Source organism: Zosterops lateralis (assembly GCF_965231275.1).
Source record: "Zosterops lateralis genome assembly, chromosome: 6".
Classification (NCBI taxonomy): domain Eukaryota; kingdom Metazoa; phylum Chordata; class Aves; order Passeriformes; family Zosteropidae; genus Zosterops; species Zosterops lateralis.
The window spans coordinates 2,268,414-2,286,134 of record NC_139761.1 but is presented as its reverse complement, the minus strand read 5'-3'; the positions used below and the strand labels follow the sequence as shown (position 1 = coordinate 2,286,134).

Genomic DNA, 17,721 nt, shown 5'->3' with positions numbered 1-17,721 from the left:
TGAAAGACCAACAGAACAGCCCTTGGGAGATGAATCCCACCACTTATTCCTGGGCTCCCTTTGGCACTAAACCCTCTCATTAAATAGCACCCAGCACTCCAGGGTTCCCTGTTCCAGCCAAGCCTGCAGTGAGGAGTGATGTGTGACATCCCAGCCTTCAGCAGCCGGCCTGGGAGGCTGCAGTGATGCTTTGGGAAGGCTGAACTGGAACAGAGACTGGACAGAGCTAGAGAATAAAGTAGATATTTACTGAAAGGCCTTTAGGGTACACCTTGGGTAGGACAAGAGCCTGGCCAGGGTTATACCCAAGGTGGATCCAAAATGGACACAAAATGGTCACAAAATGGTCACTGGTCATGAGGTCTTACAGTTTTATAAGTTTTGGTCCTTTTGCATATTGGGGTTTAATTGTCCAATTCCAGATGCAGGTTGTGAGGTTTCATTCTTCTTGTTCCTCCCTTCAGCCCACCCTTTTTTGTGCTTTTGGGCCTTTGGGAAAGTTGTCCTTGGTGTGCAGCAGGAAAAGGATTTGTTTTGTGTCCCTGCTGTGTGCAGAGCTGAGTGACACTGACTGTGAGCTCAGAGCTGCACCCCTGGGCAGCACAGAATCTAAAAAACATGAAAGTTACACCTTCAGGCACCAGAGTGAGGGGGAGAGCAGGGTGGGGACGAGGCTTGGGACACTCCCCACAGCAGCTGAGGCTGCTCTACCCCTGCAGATCTCAGATGCTCTCATCAGGAGGGTGCACCTCACCGAGGATCAGTGGGGCAAGGGGACACTCACCCCCCGCATGACCACGGACTTCGACCTGAACCTGGACAATGCCCCCCTGCTGCAGTCCATCCACCAGCTCGACTTTGTCCAGATGAAAGGTAAGGATCTTTCCAGTGCCTTTGCAGAGCTCAGCTCTGCTCCTGCTGGGAGTTTTTGTGCAGCTCATCCCCAAAGAAAGGGCATAAAAGGAGAGTTTCTCATCTCCCAGTGAGACTGGGCATCCCAGACCAAGAGTTGTGCCCATTTCTGTGTGTTTTGCATCCCTAGGATGACCATCTCCCTCCCTCTCTTGGATACCTGGGCATCTGTGTGCCAGAGCAGGGTGCCAGGAGCTTGCCTTTGCCTGGAAAAGCACTCCCACTGCATTAAAAAGTTATTAGTGCATTAAAAAGTGCCCTGACAAAGTTATTAGTGCATTGAAAAGAGGTTGAGACCTCTTTTCTGAGAGCAGCACAAGGCTTTTCCCAAACCTCTCCTCACACTCCCACGCTCACTCAGTGCTGAGCAGCATCTGTCACAGACCAGATGTCCCTCCAAACAGAGAGCCAGGTCACTTAGCTTGGGCTCTGCCCTCCCTCTCCCCACCTCAGTGTTGGTTTAGATCATCATTTTGGCTTTAATTTGCTCCTCATTCCCTTTGTGCTCCTTCTCCTGTCCCTCCAAGGGTTGAGAAATCTGGGATTTGGGAAGCCCAGGGAATCTGACAGAGGTGCAAAGGGGCTGTGACCCAGGGAGGCTCAGGAGGACACTGAACATGGGCTGTACCTTCAGCTGCCTGGAGGAAGAGCCACCAGCCCCAGGTCTGGCACTGCTCTTCATTCCCATCACAGAATTCCTGGAACTCCCTGGAATTCCTGGCCCAGGAGCTGTCTGCACACACCAGGGTGTCTGAGTGGCCAGGGACAGGAAGGATGTTGGCCACATTCTTCCTCTGTGTCTTGGTTTGGAGAGACAGGTGTCTGCCAGGGAAAAGCCAGAGCCTCCCTTGGAATGGAGAATGTAAACCCCCTCCCTCCAAAATATTATAATTTTGAAATTAAGGGGCTTTCAGGCAAAGATATGGGAATAGGAATAACAATTCTTTACTAGAAATATTAAAAATACAAATGTATAGTACAAAACAAAGCAAATAAAATAAAGCAAGCACTGACAGAGTCAGAATAGGACCTGGCCCCCCTGTTGTTGCTCAGGGTGTTGGTGCCAGCCCAGCCCAGCCCTCCTGCAGGGCCAGATGTGGTTCTGCTGGAGCAGAGATGATCCTGTAGAAGGGCCCAGTGGTGCTGAGCTGGGTCTGCTCTCCCTCTGGGAATCCAGTGCAAACAGGCTGTGCTGCTGTTCCCAATGCCAGGTTTGATCCAGGTGGGAATGCTGGGCTCCTCCCCCTGGGTGGAGCATCTCCCCATGGGCTGATGGAATTGTCTCAGCCCTGCAGTGAGCCTGGATGGGCCATGGACAGCAGAGATCCCCTGGGGGGAGGATGGGCCTGGAGGGGATAAAGAACACGGCCCCAGCTGGTTTAACAGCTGCCCTTTGACAGAAAATCCCCCTGGAGTTAAAAGGAATGGGTCATAGAAGAGATGAAGAAAAACACCAGTTTCAACAGATGATAACAGAATACACACTTGTGGTGACATCTTGCATTGCAGCCCAAGACACTCTGTCCCCACAAGGAGCAAACTCAGCTGATGGCCCCACTGGTGCTGGCAGCAGAGAGGAGCTGCCTGTGCTTGCTCTCCCTTAGCCGGGCTGTTAATTTGAAATGTCAGGAATATTTTTGGGTAGCAGACCCAGGGAGGGCTGGATGGCTGGTTCACATTCCTCTCTTCCTGCCCTGCCTTCTGCAATAATAGCCCAGAGGGTTATTTTTAATTAATAAGAGCAAATCTGCTGCTGGTTCAGCCGCCCACCCTCCTCTTATGAAATCCCTTCTCCTCCTCCTCCCAGCTCAGCCTCGCTGTGGAAATCAGCTGTTGGTTTTGTAGACTTGCAGGAGGTTTGGTTTGGATCCCAAATCTGTGTCACAGCACCAGGGAAGGGAGGGCAACACCCGAGGCCTCAGTAAAGAGCAGTGAGCAACATAATTCTCCAAAATTAATTTTAAAAAATGGGAATAAAGCAGAAAAGCTTGACCAGGCTGGTGGGTGGGTCAGAACTTGGTGGGAGAACAATCCTTTCTGCTTCTTCCTCCCCTGCCCCTTGAGCTGCCTTCCCACCAAGGCAATAAATGCCCCCTGCGTCCCCCAGGGTGGCACTAATTGCACTAATTGGTGATTAGTCTCCTCCCCAGTGCCGGCCCCGCCCATCCTGCAGCTGGAGGAGTGCTGCACCCACAACAACAGTGCCACCCTGTCCTGGAAGCAGCCCCCTCTGTCCACGGTGCAGGTGGAAGGATACATCCTGGAGCTGGATGATGGCAACGGCGGCCAGTTCAGGGTAGGTGCCTCCAGTGATTCCAGGTGACCACAGGATTTGTACTCAGACTTGTTTTTGTAAATTTTCCCTGCTGGGATGCTCAGGGAAATGGATGGTGCAGGTAAGCTGTGGGGTTTTAGGATACAAATTCCCTTTCCAGTGGCCAAGTTGGCTTGGAAACTGAAAGAAGAAGTTTGAAGCTCTTGTTACCCAGAGAAGCTGTGGCTGCCCCTGGAAGTGTCCAAGGCCAGGTTGGACAGGGCTTGGAGCAACCTAGGATAGTGAAAAATGTCCCTCCCCCTTTTGCCCATGGCAGAGGGTTGGAGTAAGATGATCTTTAGGGTCCCTTCCAACCCAAACCATTCCATGATTCCATGAAGCTCCATATTTTTGGGTTGCTGAATATTTCATGCAAGGTATACTAATTGCCATGAAAGCCTCATGGTTTGCCAGCTGCCAGCAAGCAGAGGTGTTTAAGGCCTGAGGGCTTTTAAATTGCTGTAATTACACAATTAAAATATGATTTTTCTCTGATCCGACACGCCGATAATTATCCTGGCGTGTTCCCATCCACTGAGAGCCCACTGCACTCTGAATTTATGCACAAGGAACTCAGGCAGGCAGGAGCCAGAGCAGAGCTGAGGGAAAGGAGAGGTGATGTGGGTGGGACCTGGAGAGAAGGGAGCAGGAGGCTGAGTGTGGGGAGAAAAAGGTCAGTGCTTGCTGCTGATAATATTCCTTCCCAATCTCCCATCCATCCCTGCCCTCTGGCAGTGGGAAGCCATTCCCTGTGTCCTGTCCCTCCATCCCTTGTCCCCAGTCCCTCTCCAGCTCTCCTGGAGCCCCTTTAGGCCCTGCCAGGGGCTCTGAGCTCTCCCTGGAGCCTTTTCTTCTCCAGGTGAGCACCCCCAGCTCTCCCAGCCCTTGGAGTATCTCCATGGCCTCTCTGAACTCGCTCCAGCAGCTCCACATCCTCCTGATGCTGGAGCCCCAGAGCTGGGGGCAGAACTCCAGGTGGGATCTCAGCTGAGCAGAGCAGAGGGGCAGAACCTCCCTCACCTCCTGCACCCCAAAAACCAAATCCCTTTTTGCTCAGCCTCAGCCCTATCCAGCACTGCCCCAGGGAGCAGAGCAGGGTGGGATCCTGTGCATTCCAAGCCCCTGGGGCTGTTTCCCAGCCCTGGCACTGGGTTTTTCCAGCTCTGGGGGTGGCTCTGACAGGAGGTGTTGCCTTGCAGGAGGTGTATGTGGGCAAGGAGACCATGTGCACAGTGGATGGGCTGCACTTCAACAGCACCTACAGCGCCCGGGTCAAGGCCTTCAACAAGTCAGGAGTCAGTCCTTACAGCAAGACCCTGGTCCTCCAGACTTCTGAGGGTAAGGAATTGCAGCAGCTCCAGCCCAGAGTGCTCAGACACAGCTCAGGACACCCTGAGCAACCCCTGCAGGAACACCAGCACTGACCAGAGGGGGAAAGATGTGTCAGGAGCCTCCAGCAGTGCCAGGATTTCCCTTTCTCTCCCCCTTTTCCTTTGCAGAGGATGTTCTTTGGGTTGAGGTGTTGAAATTTGGGGTGATGCGACATAAAAAGGGAAGCTCGGATGTTTTCACTGGTCCTGTTTAAAGCAAAAAAAACCTGCCAGCATTGCTCCTTAGGGACTGCACAATGCCAGAACCACAGGGCTGAGCCCTGGCAGGGCAGGGCAGGGAGCAGAGAGACCAGGGAGCAGTGTGGGTGTCCCTCCAGAGCCAGGGATGTGCAGGAGCCCCACAGCATTGTCTGCATTGCCCCCACACTCACAGGCACTCAGAATATTAAACACTCCCTTGCAGGCTGCAGGGGGATCTCCCTGCCTGGCCTTAAGCACATTTGTCACACCAGGCTCTTAATCCTTTGTGGAAAATTGGTTTATTCCTGACATGCAGGTGGAGAGTGGCAGGGCTGGCTCTGAGAGTGGGAGCTGGGAGCTGCAGCTGTGGAGGAAGGGATCAGCCCCCACAGGCACAAAACCCTTCTTGGGGAGCTTTCCACGCTTGCTGGAATCCCTTTTCCTTGCTCCCAGATGAGAATCTCTCTTTTCCAAGCCGTGTGAGGGTTTTTTCAGGGCAGCATCCAGCTGGCTGGCAGCTCGGATCAGAAGGGAACACACACACAGCTCGTGGGGCTGCTGGTGGGGTGGAAGGAAGGTGAGAGCTTTCCTGCCACACAGCAGCCCTGAGGGCTTGGATCAAGGAGAAAAAAAATGGGATTTTTGCTGAAAAAAAATAAAAGACAAAAGCAGAGCAAGGCTGTGCAGAGTGTTTCTCTTGCTGTCCGCAGGAGATCAGCATTCCAGTTTGGAAAGGGCAGCTTTGGAAGCCTGGGCAGGTCAGCAAGGAATGGGATTCATTCAGAAGTAGAGCAGACAGCAAAACTGTGACAAACTTCTCACAGGAGGGACAGGGAGGTCACAGCACAGCAACAGAGGCCTTTGGCACATCTGTCAGAGACACATCAGTGCCTCTTTGCAAACTGAGCACCAGCAGCAAAGAAGCTGCAGAAGTTTCTCTGGAGATCCAGGGGTGGGACAAGCTGGATCCAGCCCCGTGCCAGGTTGGCCAGGACTGCTCCCAAAGCCTGCAGGTCAACATCTCCCACTCCAGCCTTAGCAGGAGACAGCAGAGCTTTGACTTCTCATCTCATTTGTGCCTCACACAACACATTTGAGACACAATTTCCTCATCAAAACCAGTTGGGCTTTAAGTTGTCCCAGCCAGGAGTTCGCAGGGTCCCCACTATGATTTTCCCAGCTTTGATTTCCTCTCAGAGGTGTTCTCACCTTGAGCCAAGCTCAAGCCCACCTCCAAAATATGAAGGAATCTGGGAGAAAAGAGCTGCTTGTGGTCCCAGCTTGGGGCTGGTGCTTGGTCTGTGCCACCAAGGAGAAGTTCCACACTCCGTGGGCTGCATTCATTCAGCCTTTTCACTTGAATGAGCTTTTGCATTTGTTATTCCAACACTAAAGAAAGAAGGAGAAAAAGTCAAACGGGCCTGGAGCATTTTGTGCTCTTAGAGGCTGCCTGAGCTCTTTTGGATTCAAAGAGGAATAAATCACATCTGTGTGTGCAGCTTCCGGATATCCGAGTGACTTGTTGAATGGAGCTGCCTAGCACATCACAGCCCTTGGTTAGGCTTTTATTCCTGCCTTTTACAGCAGCATCAGGCCTTTTTAAGAGCTATTTTGTCTGAAGTAGGCTTAGCTTTTTCCCTTCAGCCAAGCTCTGCAGCTTCCTGAAAAGTGGTTGTGTGGGAAGAGAGGACGAAAGAAAGAGACCAGGCTGGATGTGAAAAGAACAGCTCTCTGAACGTGGCTGTCCTGCTCTAAGTGGTTGTGAGGAATTCTGGTATTTGAGAGCTGGTTTGTAGTTCTGGCCCGTGAGATCTTCATCTGCAGCCTGTGGAAGGGAACTGAAGCCTTTCTTCAGCTTTCTGTGAGCAGAGGGTAGTGGAGAGAAAAAGGTCTTGTGGGGCTTCAGCATCTGAAGAGAATAAGGATGAGAAGAAGGGGATGTGCCTGGGGCTCTGTGATCCTGCCCAGCCAAACAGGCACAGGGAACCAGGCAGCACTGGTGGAAAATCCCATGGGAAGGCAGCACACAGAGGAATCTACAGCAGGAACAGCTCGTGGTGAGAGGCACCTTCTGCTCATCCCAAAGGAAACTGTGGCAGGTCACTCTCCAAAGCTGGTTCTTGGTGCCACCAGCAGGACAAGGTGGTTCCTGGCTGGGAGAAGGTCTGTGCTCCAGGGCCCTTCCCAGGGGTGAAGATCCCTGTCACCAGCACAGCCAAGGGGCAGCAAGGGTTGAAGGTGACATCCTTCCCTTGAACTGTGTCCCCTGGTGAGCTCGTTTTGGGCTGTTCCACACAATCCCTGGGAGTGTCTCTTGCTCTGTCACAGCTTAGCCAAAGGCTCCAAGGCTCTGCCTGAACCTCTGTTTCTCCAGCACCTGAATGAAGCTCAGCTGTGAGTGGGAAGTGAGTCTGGAAGAAAGTTTCCAAGGTGACCCAGGGCACAGACATGTCCCAAATCTTGGCTGGTGGCAACCCCTGCTTGGCTGTCCTGACCCCTGGGAGACCTGGGGTCTCTCCCAGCCTCCTCCTCCCTGAACTGGGCAGCCCCTGCTCTCCTGGTTTTCCCTCATCCAGCAGATTTCCCAGCCTCTGTTCAGTCTCCTGCTGAACTCTTTCCCTGTTCTGTCCAGCAAGCTGGATGTCAGGATGAAGAACCACCTCCTAACTCCAGGTGGAGATGGAGAAATGGAGCTCAGCAGTGCCTCCCAGGCTTCTCCCCAGGCACAGAGCTTCCACCTCCCTTCCTCAGCCAAAGCCAAGCACCAGAACCTTTTCTTTCAAACCCAGCTCCTCATCTGGAGCCCACCTTTAAATTCCTGCCCGTCCATGGAGTGACCCTGAGCAGCAACCAGGGCTTTTTAACCAGCAGCTTTTGGAAAGGGTGAAGGACCCAAGGGGGAACAGCCTGCAAGGAGCTACAGGGACATGAGGGGCTAATTAGGGAGAGTCATGAGCACAGCTACTCGTGGTAGTAGTTCCTCTCACTCTTGGTAGAGTTGGAAGCTGTTCCTCCCTAACTTTGAGCTCTGTTTATTGACTGTTGTGCAATAATTTATCTCCTCTGACCCCACTGACGCCCTTTGCTTCCACAGCAGCAGCGAGTTGCAGAAGTTACAACCCACCATGCAAAGAAATGTTCCCTTTTTATCTGCTTTAACACAATTCCCAGCTCAATCCATACTCACAGCAGAGCTGGGAAGGTTGGGAAATACGGTGTGAGTGTGTGGATGGTGGATTCTATGTTTTCATGGGAAAAATAATCCTGGAAAAGGTTAGGGAAGAAATTGCAGGAGGTGGCTGTGGTAGCAGGGAACAGAAACCAATGACCCAAGAGGTTCCCTCTGATCTGACAATTTTTTCTGTGAATCCTACAAGTTAAATTCTTGCTGTAAGGCTCAGATGTGTTTTGACAGGTACAAAGGGATACCAAGAACACAACCTCCTGAACAACCCTTGAGTAAGGTGGGTGCTTGGTGGTTCTTAGGGTGATAGAGCTTAGCACAGCCCTGCAAAATGTCACCAGCTGGGTTTTCCACCCCTGGTTATTATGCACAAAAAGGTTTGGGATGTGATAAAGCACGATGGGACGCGTGCATGGTAACCTGTGAATTTTTTCAGGTGAAGAGATGCAGGATCCCTCCCCCCTTTACAGACAAACCAGTTGAATTTGTCACTCTGACACACTTGGGAAGATGAACATGTTTTCCTTGCTGTCAGGCTGCCCTGAAGGGTCTCTCTGGGCTGCCCAGCCCCAGACATTCCTGCCCTGCCAGGGGAGCAGGGTCTGTGCTCCGCTCCGAGATCCGGCTGGGGAGCGGCACCGCCGGGCACAGACCCCATTTCTGATCTGTAGTTTGCATTGATCTTACGTTTAGACACGCAGGCAGAAGAACAGACCCTCCCTTTTCCAGTGCCTTTGGAAAGATCGCAGCTTCGTAGAATGAGTCCTTTCTCCTCCACCCTTAATCTACAACCCAGCTTCTCGGGGAGATCCTACTTTGAGCTAAGATCTTCGCCCCACCAGCTGAGCTTGCATTCTTCCTTACAGTCCCTGAATTCAGCCGGTGAGCTGAGCACCTCTGGCGTTTGCCTCTTGGTCTGTGCTTCTGGGCATCTCCAAACTCTCTGTTCGTTCTGTTCCGTTGTGTTTGTTTTTTTTTTTTTTTTCCCCATGACATGCGGATGGCAGCGGGAATTCTTTCTGTTTGTCAGTTGGCCCAGGGGGGTTAGTGTGGTGTGGTTCTCCTGGGGTGTTTGAGCTCTGCCAGTTTGGGGCATGGGGTGATGGATGGAGCAGCACAGTAATTCCTTACCTGGGTGCTGCTCTTGGCAAGGCTGAACCCTTTGGTGATCACGAATCCCTGAATGGTTTGGGTTAGAAGGGACCTTAAGTCTCATCCACTTCCAACCTCCTGGTATGAGTGGGGACACTTTCCTCTAGGAGATTCCTTAATTCTAGTTTGTGTTGAGCTCATGTCAAGGGATAATCAGAAAAGACATTCCCTGGGTGAAACCTGTGGGGATATCCCCATGCTTTCCTTTCCTAATACAACTAGGAAATGCAGCCTCTGCTGGGAGATTTGGTCTGTGAAATTAGTTTGGTTGATTAAGTCTAGACCAATCTAGTTTTAAATCTAGAAGCCAAATCTAGGTTTTTTTTGTTTCTGGATGCAGGCAAGGTCTGGCTTGTTGCCCAGAGAGACTGTGGACTCCCTATCCCTGGAAGTGTCCCAGGGCAAGTTGGACAGGGCTTGGAGCAGCCAAGGATAGTGGAAAGTGTCCCTGAGGTGATTTGTGTCCCCTCCAACCCAAACCAGTTTGGGATTCTGATTCCATCTCACAGCCCGACTTAGGGCCTGGAGACACGGGCTCTGTTCTGCTCAGCTTTGAGCACTGGGCTCAGCTTTTCCAAACCCAGGAGTGATCATCCCAAAGCTGTGTTTCCTGCAGAGCAGAGGACACCACTCCTGTGATGCCTCACTCACCTGGCTTGAGCCCCACACTCCGTTCGGATCCGTGCGCCCGGAATCGCGGGCTGTGGTGGGATGTAGGCAGCTCAGGCAGAGTCAGGGATGGATTTGGGCAGCCAGCCAGGAGCCACAGGCACAGGGATCTCTCAGAGCTGTTTTCTAACCAGTCTTTGCACATCTTCTGTTGCTAAAGATATCCTGGGCCCTGATTCTTCCACCGCTCTGGATTTGCACCGCTCCAAAGGCGTTAATTCCCGGCTTTCTCCGGTGTAAGCCCTGGAAGAATGGGGGCCCCCGATTGTTTGACTTCCATCCCATAACACGGAATGAGGAATGCTTGCAGCATGACCCTTGCCAGAATAACCGGGGTGGGGGGCACCCTGCAAACTTTTATTTTATTTGTGCTTTTTATGTTTGATTTCTCATCGTGCTGCTGTGAGCTGATGGCTTCCAACGCTGTTTTGTTACGGACGTTCCTTCCTTTGTGTCCGGCGTTCCGGGACCTTTCCGTGCTGGCCGTGAGCGATTCCCGTGTGTGCACCCTGGACCTTCTGCAGCCCCGCTCTGGGGTGGGGGGGGACAGGGAAAAACGGGCTCCTGAACACCAAAACAGGGTCTGTGTGTCCCTCACGAGAGCTTGGAGCACAGCCATGCACAGCAGAGACCTGGAAAAGCGGTGTTGGAGTCGGGACACGGGGCAGGATTCATTAAAGCAGCCTCAGGAGGAGCCTCTTGGCACAGCACGGAGCACAACCACAGCCAGGGGCTTTCCCACCAACAGCCAGGGCAAGAGGGGGAAAACCAGGCTCAGAGCTGGACAGGGGTGGCCCTGAAATCCAGCACCCTGCATGAGTGCTGTGCCACGCAGTGCCAGCACTGGGCTTTGTGTTGGTGTCTCCTCCTGGTGAGGACAAGCCCCTAGGTCAGGAAAATCTGAATAAAGACAAGCTCCTGATTAGAACAAGCCCCTAGGTCAGGGCAAGCCTCTGGATCAAGATAAGCTTCTAGGTAAGGAAAAACTCCTGGATCAGGACAAGCTCCTGGATCCGGACAAACCCCTAGGTCAGGACAAGCTCCTGGATTAGGACAAGCTCCTGGATCAAAACAAGCTCCTAGGTCAGGACAAGCTCCTGGATCCGTCCCTGGCTCCCATGAGGAGCTGGCAGCCAGCAATCAGGCACAGGAGCATGAAAGGCACCCCAACACATCCTGCCCATGCAGCTGATGAAGCTACAGCCCTTTGGGGCTAGCAGGGGTCTGAGGCAGGTGTCAGCTCCCAAAGATCTCCTTTCCAGCTCCACTCCCACCCAGACCTCACAGCCATCAGGAGCTGCCTTTTCCTTAATCCCTGTCCTTCAAGGAGTGGATTTTCAGTCAGTTTAGAGAATCTTTACTAAGTAGCCAAGATACTCCACCACCAAAGCTAAAATTTCCTGCCTCTTTTCTGGAGAAAAGCAGAATAATTTGGCATCCTGAGGAGTCAGACTTTATACAGTCCACACTCAAAACTCCCTGGCTGTGTTTGTCACCCCTCTCCGTGCCCTCTGGCTTTTAATGAATCAGGCCTCCCGTGGCTGCTGGATGCTTAATTAACAATGAAAAGCTCACGAGTGTTTGTCAGGAGGTTGTTGTTCCTTAGCTGTGATGTGTGAAATGTAGTATCTCTTTATAGGATGCAGTTTTGACACACAAGGATCGCCTTACTCCCAATTAGGCAAGTATCTTAATTACAATTAACTGGCACCTACTGCGTGTTGCTTCATTCTTTTTGCTTTTTGATCTTTTCTTTGGCGACTGAGCAGCGTTTGTTGCACGTACCCTGCTTGCAGAGCCCTCTGGGATGTGACAGAATCATGGAATTGTTGACTCTAAGATTGAGTCCAGCTATTCCCCAGCATTGCCAAGGCCACCACTGACCCATGTCCCCAAGTGTCACATCCAAATGGCTTTTAAATCCCTCCAAGAATGGGAACTCCACCACTGCCCTGGGCAGGAGGCAAATTTGGAGAAGTTATGATTGCTGGATGATGCAAAGACATTTTGGTTTTACCCCATGTGCTTTTAAAGAGAAGCCTGAGATCAGTGTTCTGGAGGTGACTCTGTAATTAAGAACTGATTGTTCTGTTCTCCTCCTCTTTCACACTAAAAGAGGGCAGGGTTAGGTTGGATATTAGGAAGGAGTTCTGGCTGTGAGGGTGGTGAGGCCCTGGCACAGGGTGCCAAGAGAAGCTGTGGCTGCCCCTGGATCCCTGGAAGTGTTCCAGGCCAGTTTGGAGCAACCTGGGATTGTGGAAGGTGTCCCTTCCCACGGCAGTGGGTGGAACAGGATGAGCTTTCAGGTCCCTTCCAACCCCAACCATTCCATGATTCTCAGTACATATCCCAGCTCATTAAGGCACTTGAAAGCGGGCCAAATGCCATGGATGCAATTAGCCCCTCTACAGCTAATTAAAGCAAGGTGGCTGCTGCTTGCTTGTCCTCTTCAGACTGTCTGCAGGCCCAATCCTGCTCATTCCCTGGGGAGAAGGAGCCCTGTGGGATTCCCTCCTCACCCTGCACCTTTCTCACAGCCCCAGCCCATCTTCACTCCTCTCACTCCAAAACGCCAACAGATCCACGCTCTGGCTGGAGTCACAGACAAGCAGGAATGGTTCCTCCTTCTTTTCCCTACCCCAAACCTGACGTGCTGTTTTCTCTCCCGCATGCCTTTCCCTGGGAATGACCACAGTTGACATTAAAAAAATGGTGGCAGGTACGGCACCCCCGTGCGCGGCGCGGGGAGCGCGGGGCGGCCGCGTGCATGGGAGAGCTGTCTCGTGAAACGTTTCCAATAAAACCACTGAATCAGTCTCACCCGAGTGGTTTTTTTGTTATTTATTTATGTATTTATTTATTTTTTCAAGCCATCAGAGTGTTTTGTGGATGTGTCGGTTTCACGTTTTTCAGCTGGAGGAAACCACCGGGCTGGTGGCTTGTGAATGAATCCCTTGTCCTTCTGTCTTGTCGAGGAGGTGACACTGTGTCTGTCAGATTTGCAGTAACAGAGTCCTGTGCATTTAAACCAGCAGCCCTACGGAATCGTGGAGGTTTTGGGGCGTTTTCCAGCCTTGCCATGAGTTCTTGTCTTAGGTGTGGCTCGTTGCTTGGCAGGGAGGTTTCTTGGTGTGATGTGGCATCTGTGTAAATGGAGACCTTTGTGTGTGCTTTTGGTTCCCAAAAACAGCCCTTAAAAATACACACACAGAGTTTATCTGCTGATCCTCAGTCCCCTTCCCACAGTGACCTGACTCTGCAAACTAAGTAACACTTGGTCCTGAGAGTAAGTTACATTCCAGGCCAGGCTGGACAGGGCTTGGAGCAACCTGGGCTAGTGGAAGGTGTCCCTGCCATGGCAGGGGTTGGAACAAGATGGGCTTTAAGATCCCTTCCAACCCAAACAACCCCATGATTCCACAACTCCCTTAGAGCTTGGAGACCTGGTGATGATCACATCTTCTCCAAGGGCCAAATTTTAGGAAGCCTTGAGGATCCTGCAGGCTCATGAGACATTGGGAGCCATGGAGCAGCAAGAGCGAAACTCCTCCAAGTCCTGACCATAAAACCTCAGAGCTCAGAGCATCCTTCCATGGTGGAAGTTGTCCCTCCATGGTGGAAGTTGTCCCTCCATGGTGGAAGTTGCCCTTCCGTGGTGGAGGTTGTCCCTCCATGGTGGAAGTTGTCCCTCCGTGGTGGAAGCTCCGTGTCCTGCATGCAGCATGCCCTGTCCGTGTGGCTCGGCGCGGCTCCGGCGCGTCCCCACCGCGCTGACGCCGCGTCCTTTGTGTGTTCCAGTCGCCTGGTTCTCTTTCGACCCCTCCTCCGCCCACGCCGACATCATCTTCTCCAACGACAACCTGACCGTCACCTGCAACAGCTACGATGACAGGGTGGTGCTGGGGAAAACGGGCTTTTCCAAAGGGCTGCACTACTGGGAGCTGTCCATCGACCGCTACGACAACCACCCCGACCCGGCCTTCGGCGTGGCCCGCATTGATGTCCTCAAGGACGCCATGCTGGGCAAGGATGACAAGGCTTGGGCCATGTACGTGGACAACAACCGCAGCTGGTTCATGCACAACAACTCCCACACCAACAGGTAGGTGGGATGGGGCAGGGGTTTCCATCCTGGACACCACAACCTGTGGTTTTGACAGTGGCACCTACAGGTGTCCGCGGGGAGGGTGACATCGATCCTGGTTGCTTCTATTGGAGGATGTGCGCTTCCCAGAGTGGGGATCAGGCCCTGTGGACCTGAGAGATTTTATCCTGCTACCTTTTTCCCAAGGAAAAGCTTGTCAAGAAAGTTTTTTCTCAAAACAATCTTGGCAAACAACTGTCCTTTCTCAAAACAGCCTTTCCCTGGTAGTGCAGTAATTAAGATTCGGTGCTGTCACCGCCGCGACCAGGGTTCAATTCCCAGACAGAAAACCAGCAAAACACCACCTAGAGAAAGAATGTTTTGAGAAAGGATAGTTGTTACTTGCCATTTGAGTAATTTCCTCAAATTCTTCTCCTGTCTCTTTTTTTACCTTTCTTCCCTGATTGCAGGATTTTAATTGTAGTAATTTTGGCAAGATTGGGTCCTTTTCAATTACCCTAATTTCATCTTAGATGATTTAGTTGTAGTCGCTTCATTTCCAAATTTCTGCTTTTCTTCAACTGATTTTTTTTTTAATCATATCTCCTTTCCAGAGTATTTGTTAGACTTCGTTCTCTGATTTCAAGATTTCATTCCCTTTCCTGAAAGGAAAGTCTTCCTTTGTCCAATGAGGATTAATTGGGCAAACTTTGGTCCATTTCCCTGCACTTCTTGCCATCCTGTTCACATTGTTTTCACTTGGGTTTGGAATTTTCACCTTTTTTTCCCCACAGAACTGAGGGTGGGATCACAAAAGGTGCCACGGTGGGAGTGCTGCTGGATCTGACCAGGAGGACTCTGACCTTCTCCATCAACGAGGACCAGCAAGGGCCCGTGGCCTTTGAGAACCTGGAGGGCCTTTTCTTCCCCGCCGTCAGCCTCAACAGGAACGTGCAGGTACGGCCTTGGTCGGGCTCTCTGGAGCAGGTGTGCCATTCCCAGCAGTGGGAAGGGGTGGCCTTGCTGTCACACTCCCCCTCTGTGTGTTTTTTATCTTCTTTTCTTCTGTTAGAGCTGGGATTAAATGTTTGGGAGATGAAGTTTTCGTGTTCAGACTCAGTTTATTAATTCTTATCTAGAGTACAGTCTCACAAGTTGTGAGTTCTGGCTAACAAATTAGAAAATGGCTCTTTTGCTAACTCTTTCCAAGGTCTTTTAAGCACAAATTGTCCAATTGTGAGATGACACCCAAATTATTTTGACTTTTAACCCAATAACCAACCACCCGTGGTCCACAATGTGGATTTTTCTACCCAATTACAAGAAACCACCCAAACTCATGAAGAAGAAGGTGAAAGAAGAAGAACTTAGCCAACACCCTAAATCCTCCATCCTGCTCCACATATATCACCATACACTAAACCCTTAAATCCTAAATTTTGCACCCTGTGATATCACACACCTCCATTCAAACTCCACACCCACAATCCCAGTGTTATCACTCAATTTTGGAAGCCTTTTCCACAGCCTCAGGTCAAATGTGGTGTTCTCTTGAGGGTCAATGCCTGTGAGCACAGAAAGCCTAAAATTTTCAGCCTCCAGAGTTCCAACACCCCTCGTGCTGCTGTCACTGTCAGTAGCAGGAGCAGGAGGTTCTTGTGCAACAAGGGTGGCTTGGAAGGAGCTCAACTTGCACCCTAAAGCACCTGTGAGTCTGGAGAATCAGGACAGGCCTCCCTTGTAGGTTCACTCCTCACTCCAGGTTCCTCCTTCAGGGCTGATGAAGCACCAGAGTTCTCCAGCCCTCCTTGGGATGGCGTTTGATAACTGTGTTTTGTGATGCTCCCTCACAAGAGCCTCACCAGCTCCTACAGCTCTCCCAGGTCCTGGATGGGAGCATCACCAGGGAGAAGGGCAGCTCTCACAGCCTGTTTTCCTCTGGGACATTTCAAACCCCTCTTCTCTCCCTCTCTCCCAAGCTCTCAGCTCTCCTGAACATCCCCAAGCAGTGACACCCTGAGCCAGTCTGGTATTTCCATCTTTCATTTCTCTTCTCACTGATCACATCCCTGTGCTCTCCTCTGTCCCAGGGAATCCTCCACACCCTTGGCTTTGGCACATCCCCCCTGCCACTGCCTGCACCTCCAACCCTGCACAAGTGCCCAGGCACATCCAAGGATGTGATCCATTGCACATAATGGATCATCTTGGGGTGTTGAGCATTTTGGGTCTTCTACAGGGGGTATCAAAGCCTGGAGAGGGATTTTGGAACAGAGCCTGGAGTGACAGGATAAGGGGGAATGGCTTCCCACTGCCAGAGGGCAGGAAGAGATGGGATATTGGGAAGAAATTCTTCCCTGTGAGGGTGGGGAGTCCCTGGCACAGGGTGCCCAGAGAAGCTGTGGCTGCCCCTGGATCCCTGGAAGTGTCCAAGGCCAGGCTGGACAGGGCTTGGAGCAGCCTGGGATGGTGGAAGGTGTCCCTGCCCATGGCAGGGGTGGGGTGAGATGGTCTTTGAGAGGTCACTTCCAACCCAAACCATTCTAGGATTTCGTGATCACCTCTGTGGAAGAGCAGAGGCACCAGGTGGCCTCTCTAAATGAGGGATCCATGGATTAGGACATGCTCTGCTGTGTCCATCAGGATCCAGGGTTTACTGTGCTGTCACCAATGCAGTGACAATTTTCCAGCAGCACTGAGACAAAAATGTGTTGGGACCATCCCAAACTTCGAGAGCATCCTTGCCAAAGTGTCCCACCCCAAGGGTCTCACTGGCAGGGGAGTCTGCCTGGCTTGGAGAAGGGCTGGGAAATGTTTATTTAGGAAACACTAATGAAGCCCTGATTGTCTGTGCTGGGTTTAGAGGTGCTGTATTAATTTGGTGTAGTAAAAACGTCCTGCTGAGTGCTGAGTTTAATCCTCTCTCAGTCCTCTACACAGCCAGGAGGGACAAGGCATTTCTGGAGCCCCTTGGCTTTGTGAGTTCCCTGGGCAAGGCAGAGCCTAAATCTCCTGACAACACAGAAATCCCTTGGGATGCTGATAAAAGGCTGCTAATGAAGCCAAGCCATTTATTATGTTTCTTCAGAAGTATATTCCTAATTGAAAACGACTCTAATTAGGAGGGAAGTCACTGTATTTTAGACAGTTTTCTTTAAACCTGTATCTGAAGTATCTGAAGGGGGAAGTGCTGCTGCTGCAATAAAAGGAGAAATTGTGCTCTCCTCCCAGATGAAAGCATTTGTGGAGGGAACTGAATTTCACCAGTGCCTGTGTGAGCATGGCCCTGTCCCAACATCCTGACACTGCTCAGCTTCCCCACCACAAAGCTCCTTCCTCCCACAAGCAATCAGCCACATCCCCTCCACTGTCCCTGTCCCCTCTCTGTCCCCATCCCCACTCAGCTCAGGGGTTTCTTCAAGATCTCCTGCAATGTTTTCACTGTCCTTCAGGCCTCCCCCCATCCCCTTCTGCCCATCTCACCTGCACTAACATCTAATTCCTGCCATGTCCCACCTCACTGGCATCCAGCTGTGGGATTTCTGGGTCATGGTGCCAGCAGTCCCATTTCACTTCAGCAGCACAGAAAAGTGAGGAACAAACCAGATGGAACCACTGCCACAGTTCTGGGGACACCTGCACCACCAGTCCCATCCTGCCTGTCCCCTGTGCTGCTCCTGCCCTCTCTGGGGACAACGTGCCAGCTGCCAGGCCACGAGCTGTCCCAGCAGGCACACTGGGACACAGCTGAGGCCTGTGTCTCTCCTTGCAGGTGACGCTGCACACCGGGCTGCCCGTGCCCGAGTTCTACGCTTCGCGCTCGGCCATGCCCTGA

General features: G+C 51.8%; 1 protein-coding gene across 2 annotated transcripts in view; it reads left to right on the top strand.

Annotated features, from left to right (window-relative positions):
- TRIM9 (tripartite motif containing 9) overlaps nucleotides 1-17,721 on the top strand; it is a gene marked incomplete at both ends in the record, with an annotated part of 58,495 nt that extends 40,774 nt beyond the window's left edge. The window contains 9 exons of one of the 2 annotated variants that reach the window (XM_083864447.1): nucleotides 720-873; nucleotides 3,051-3,208; nucleotides 4,426-4,564; nucleotides 8,675-8,863; nucleotides 11,442-11,483; nucleotides 12,498-12,521; nucleotides 13,601-13,904; nucleotides 14,681-14,843; nucleotides 17,659-17,721. In XM_083864447.1, coding sequence (XP_083720573.1) covers nucleotides 720-873; nucleotides 3,051-3,208; nucleotides 4,426-4,564; nucleotides 8,675-8,863; nucleotides 11,442-11,483; nucleotides 12,498-12,521; nucleotides 13,601-13,904; nucleotides 14,681-14,843; nucleotides 17,659-17,721 — 1,236 coding nt within the window. The remainder of the gene's footprint in view (nucleotides 1-719; nucleotides 874-3,050; nucleotides 3,209-4,425; nucleotides 4,565-8,674; nucleotides 8,864-11,441; nucleotides 11,484-12,497; nucleotides 12,522-13,600; nucleotides 13,905-14,680; nucleotides 14,844-17,658) is intronic. The other variant, XM_083864448.1, reaches the window with a different exon arrangement.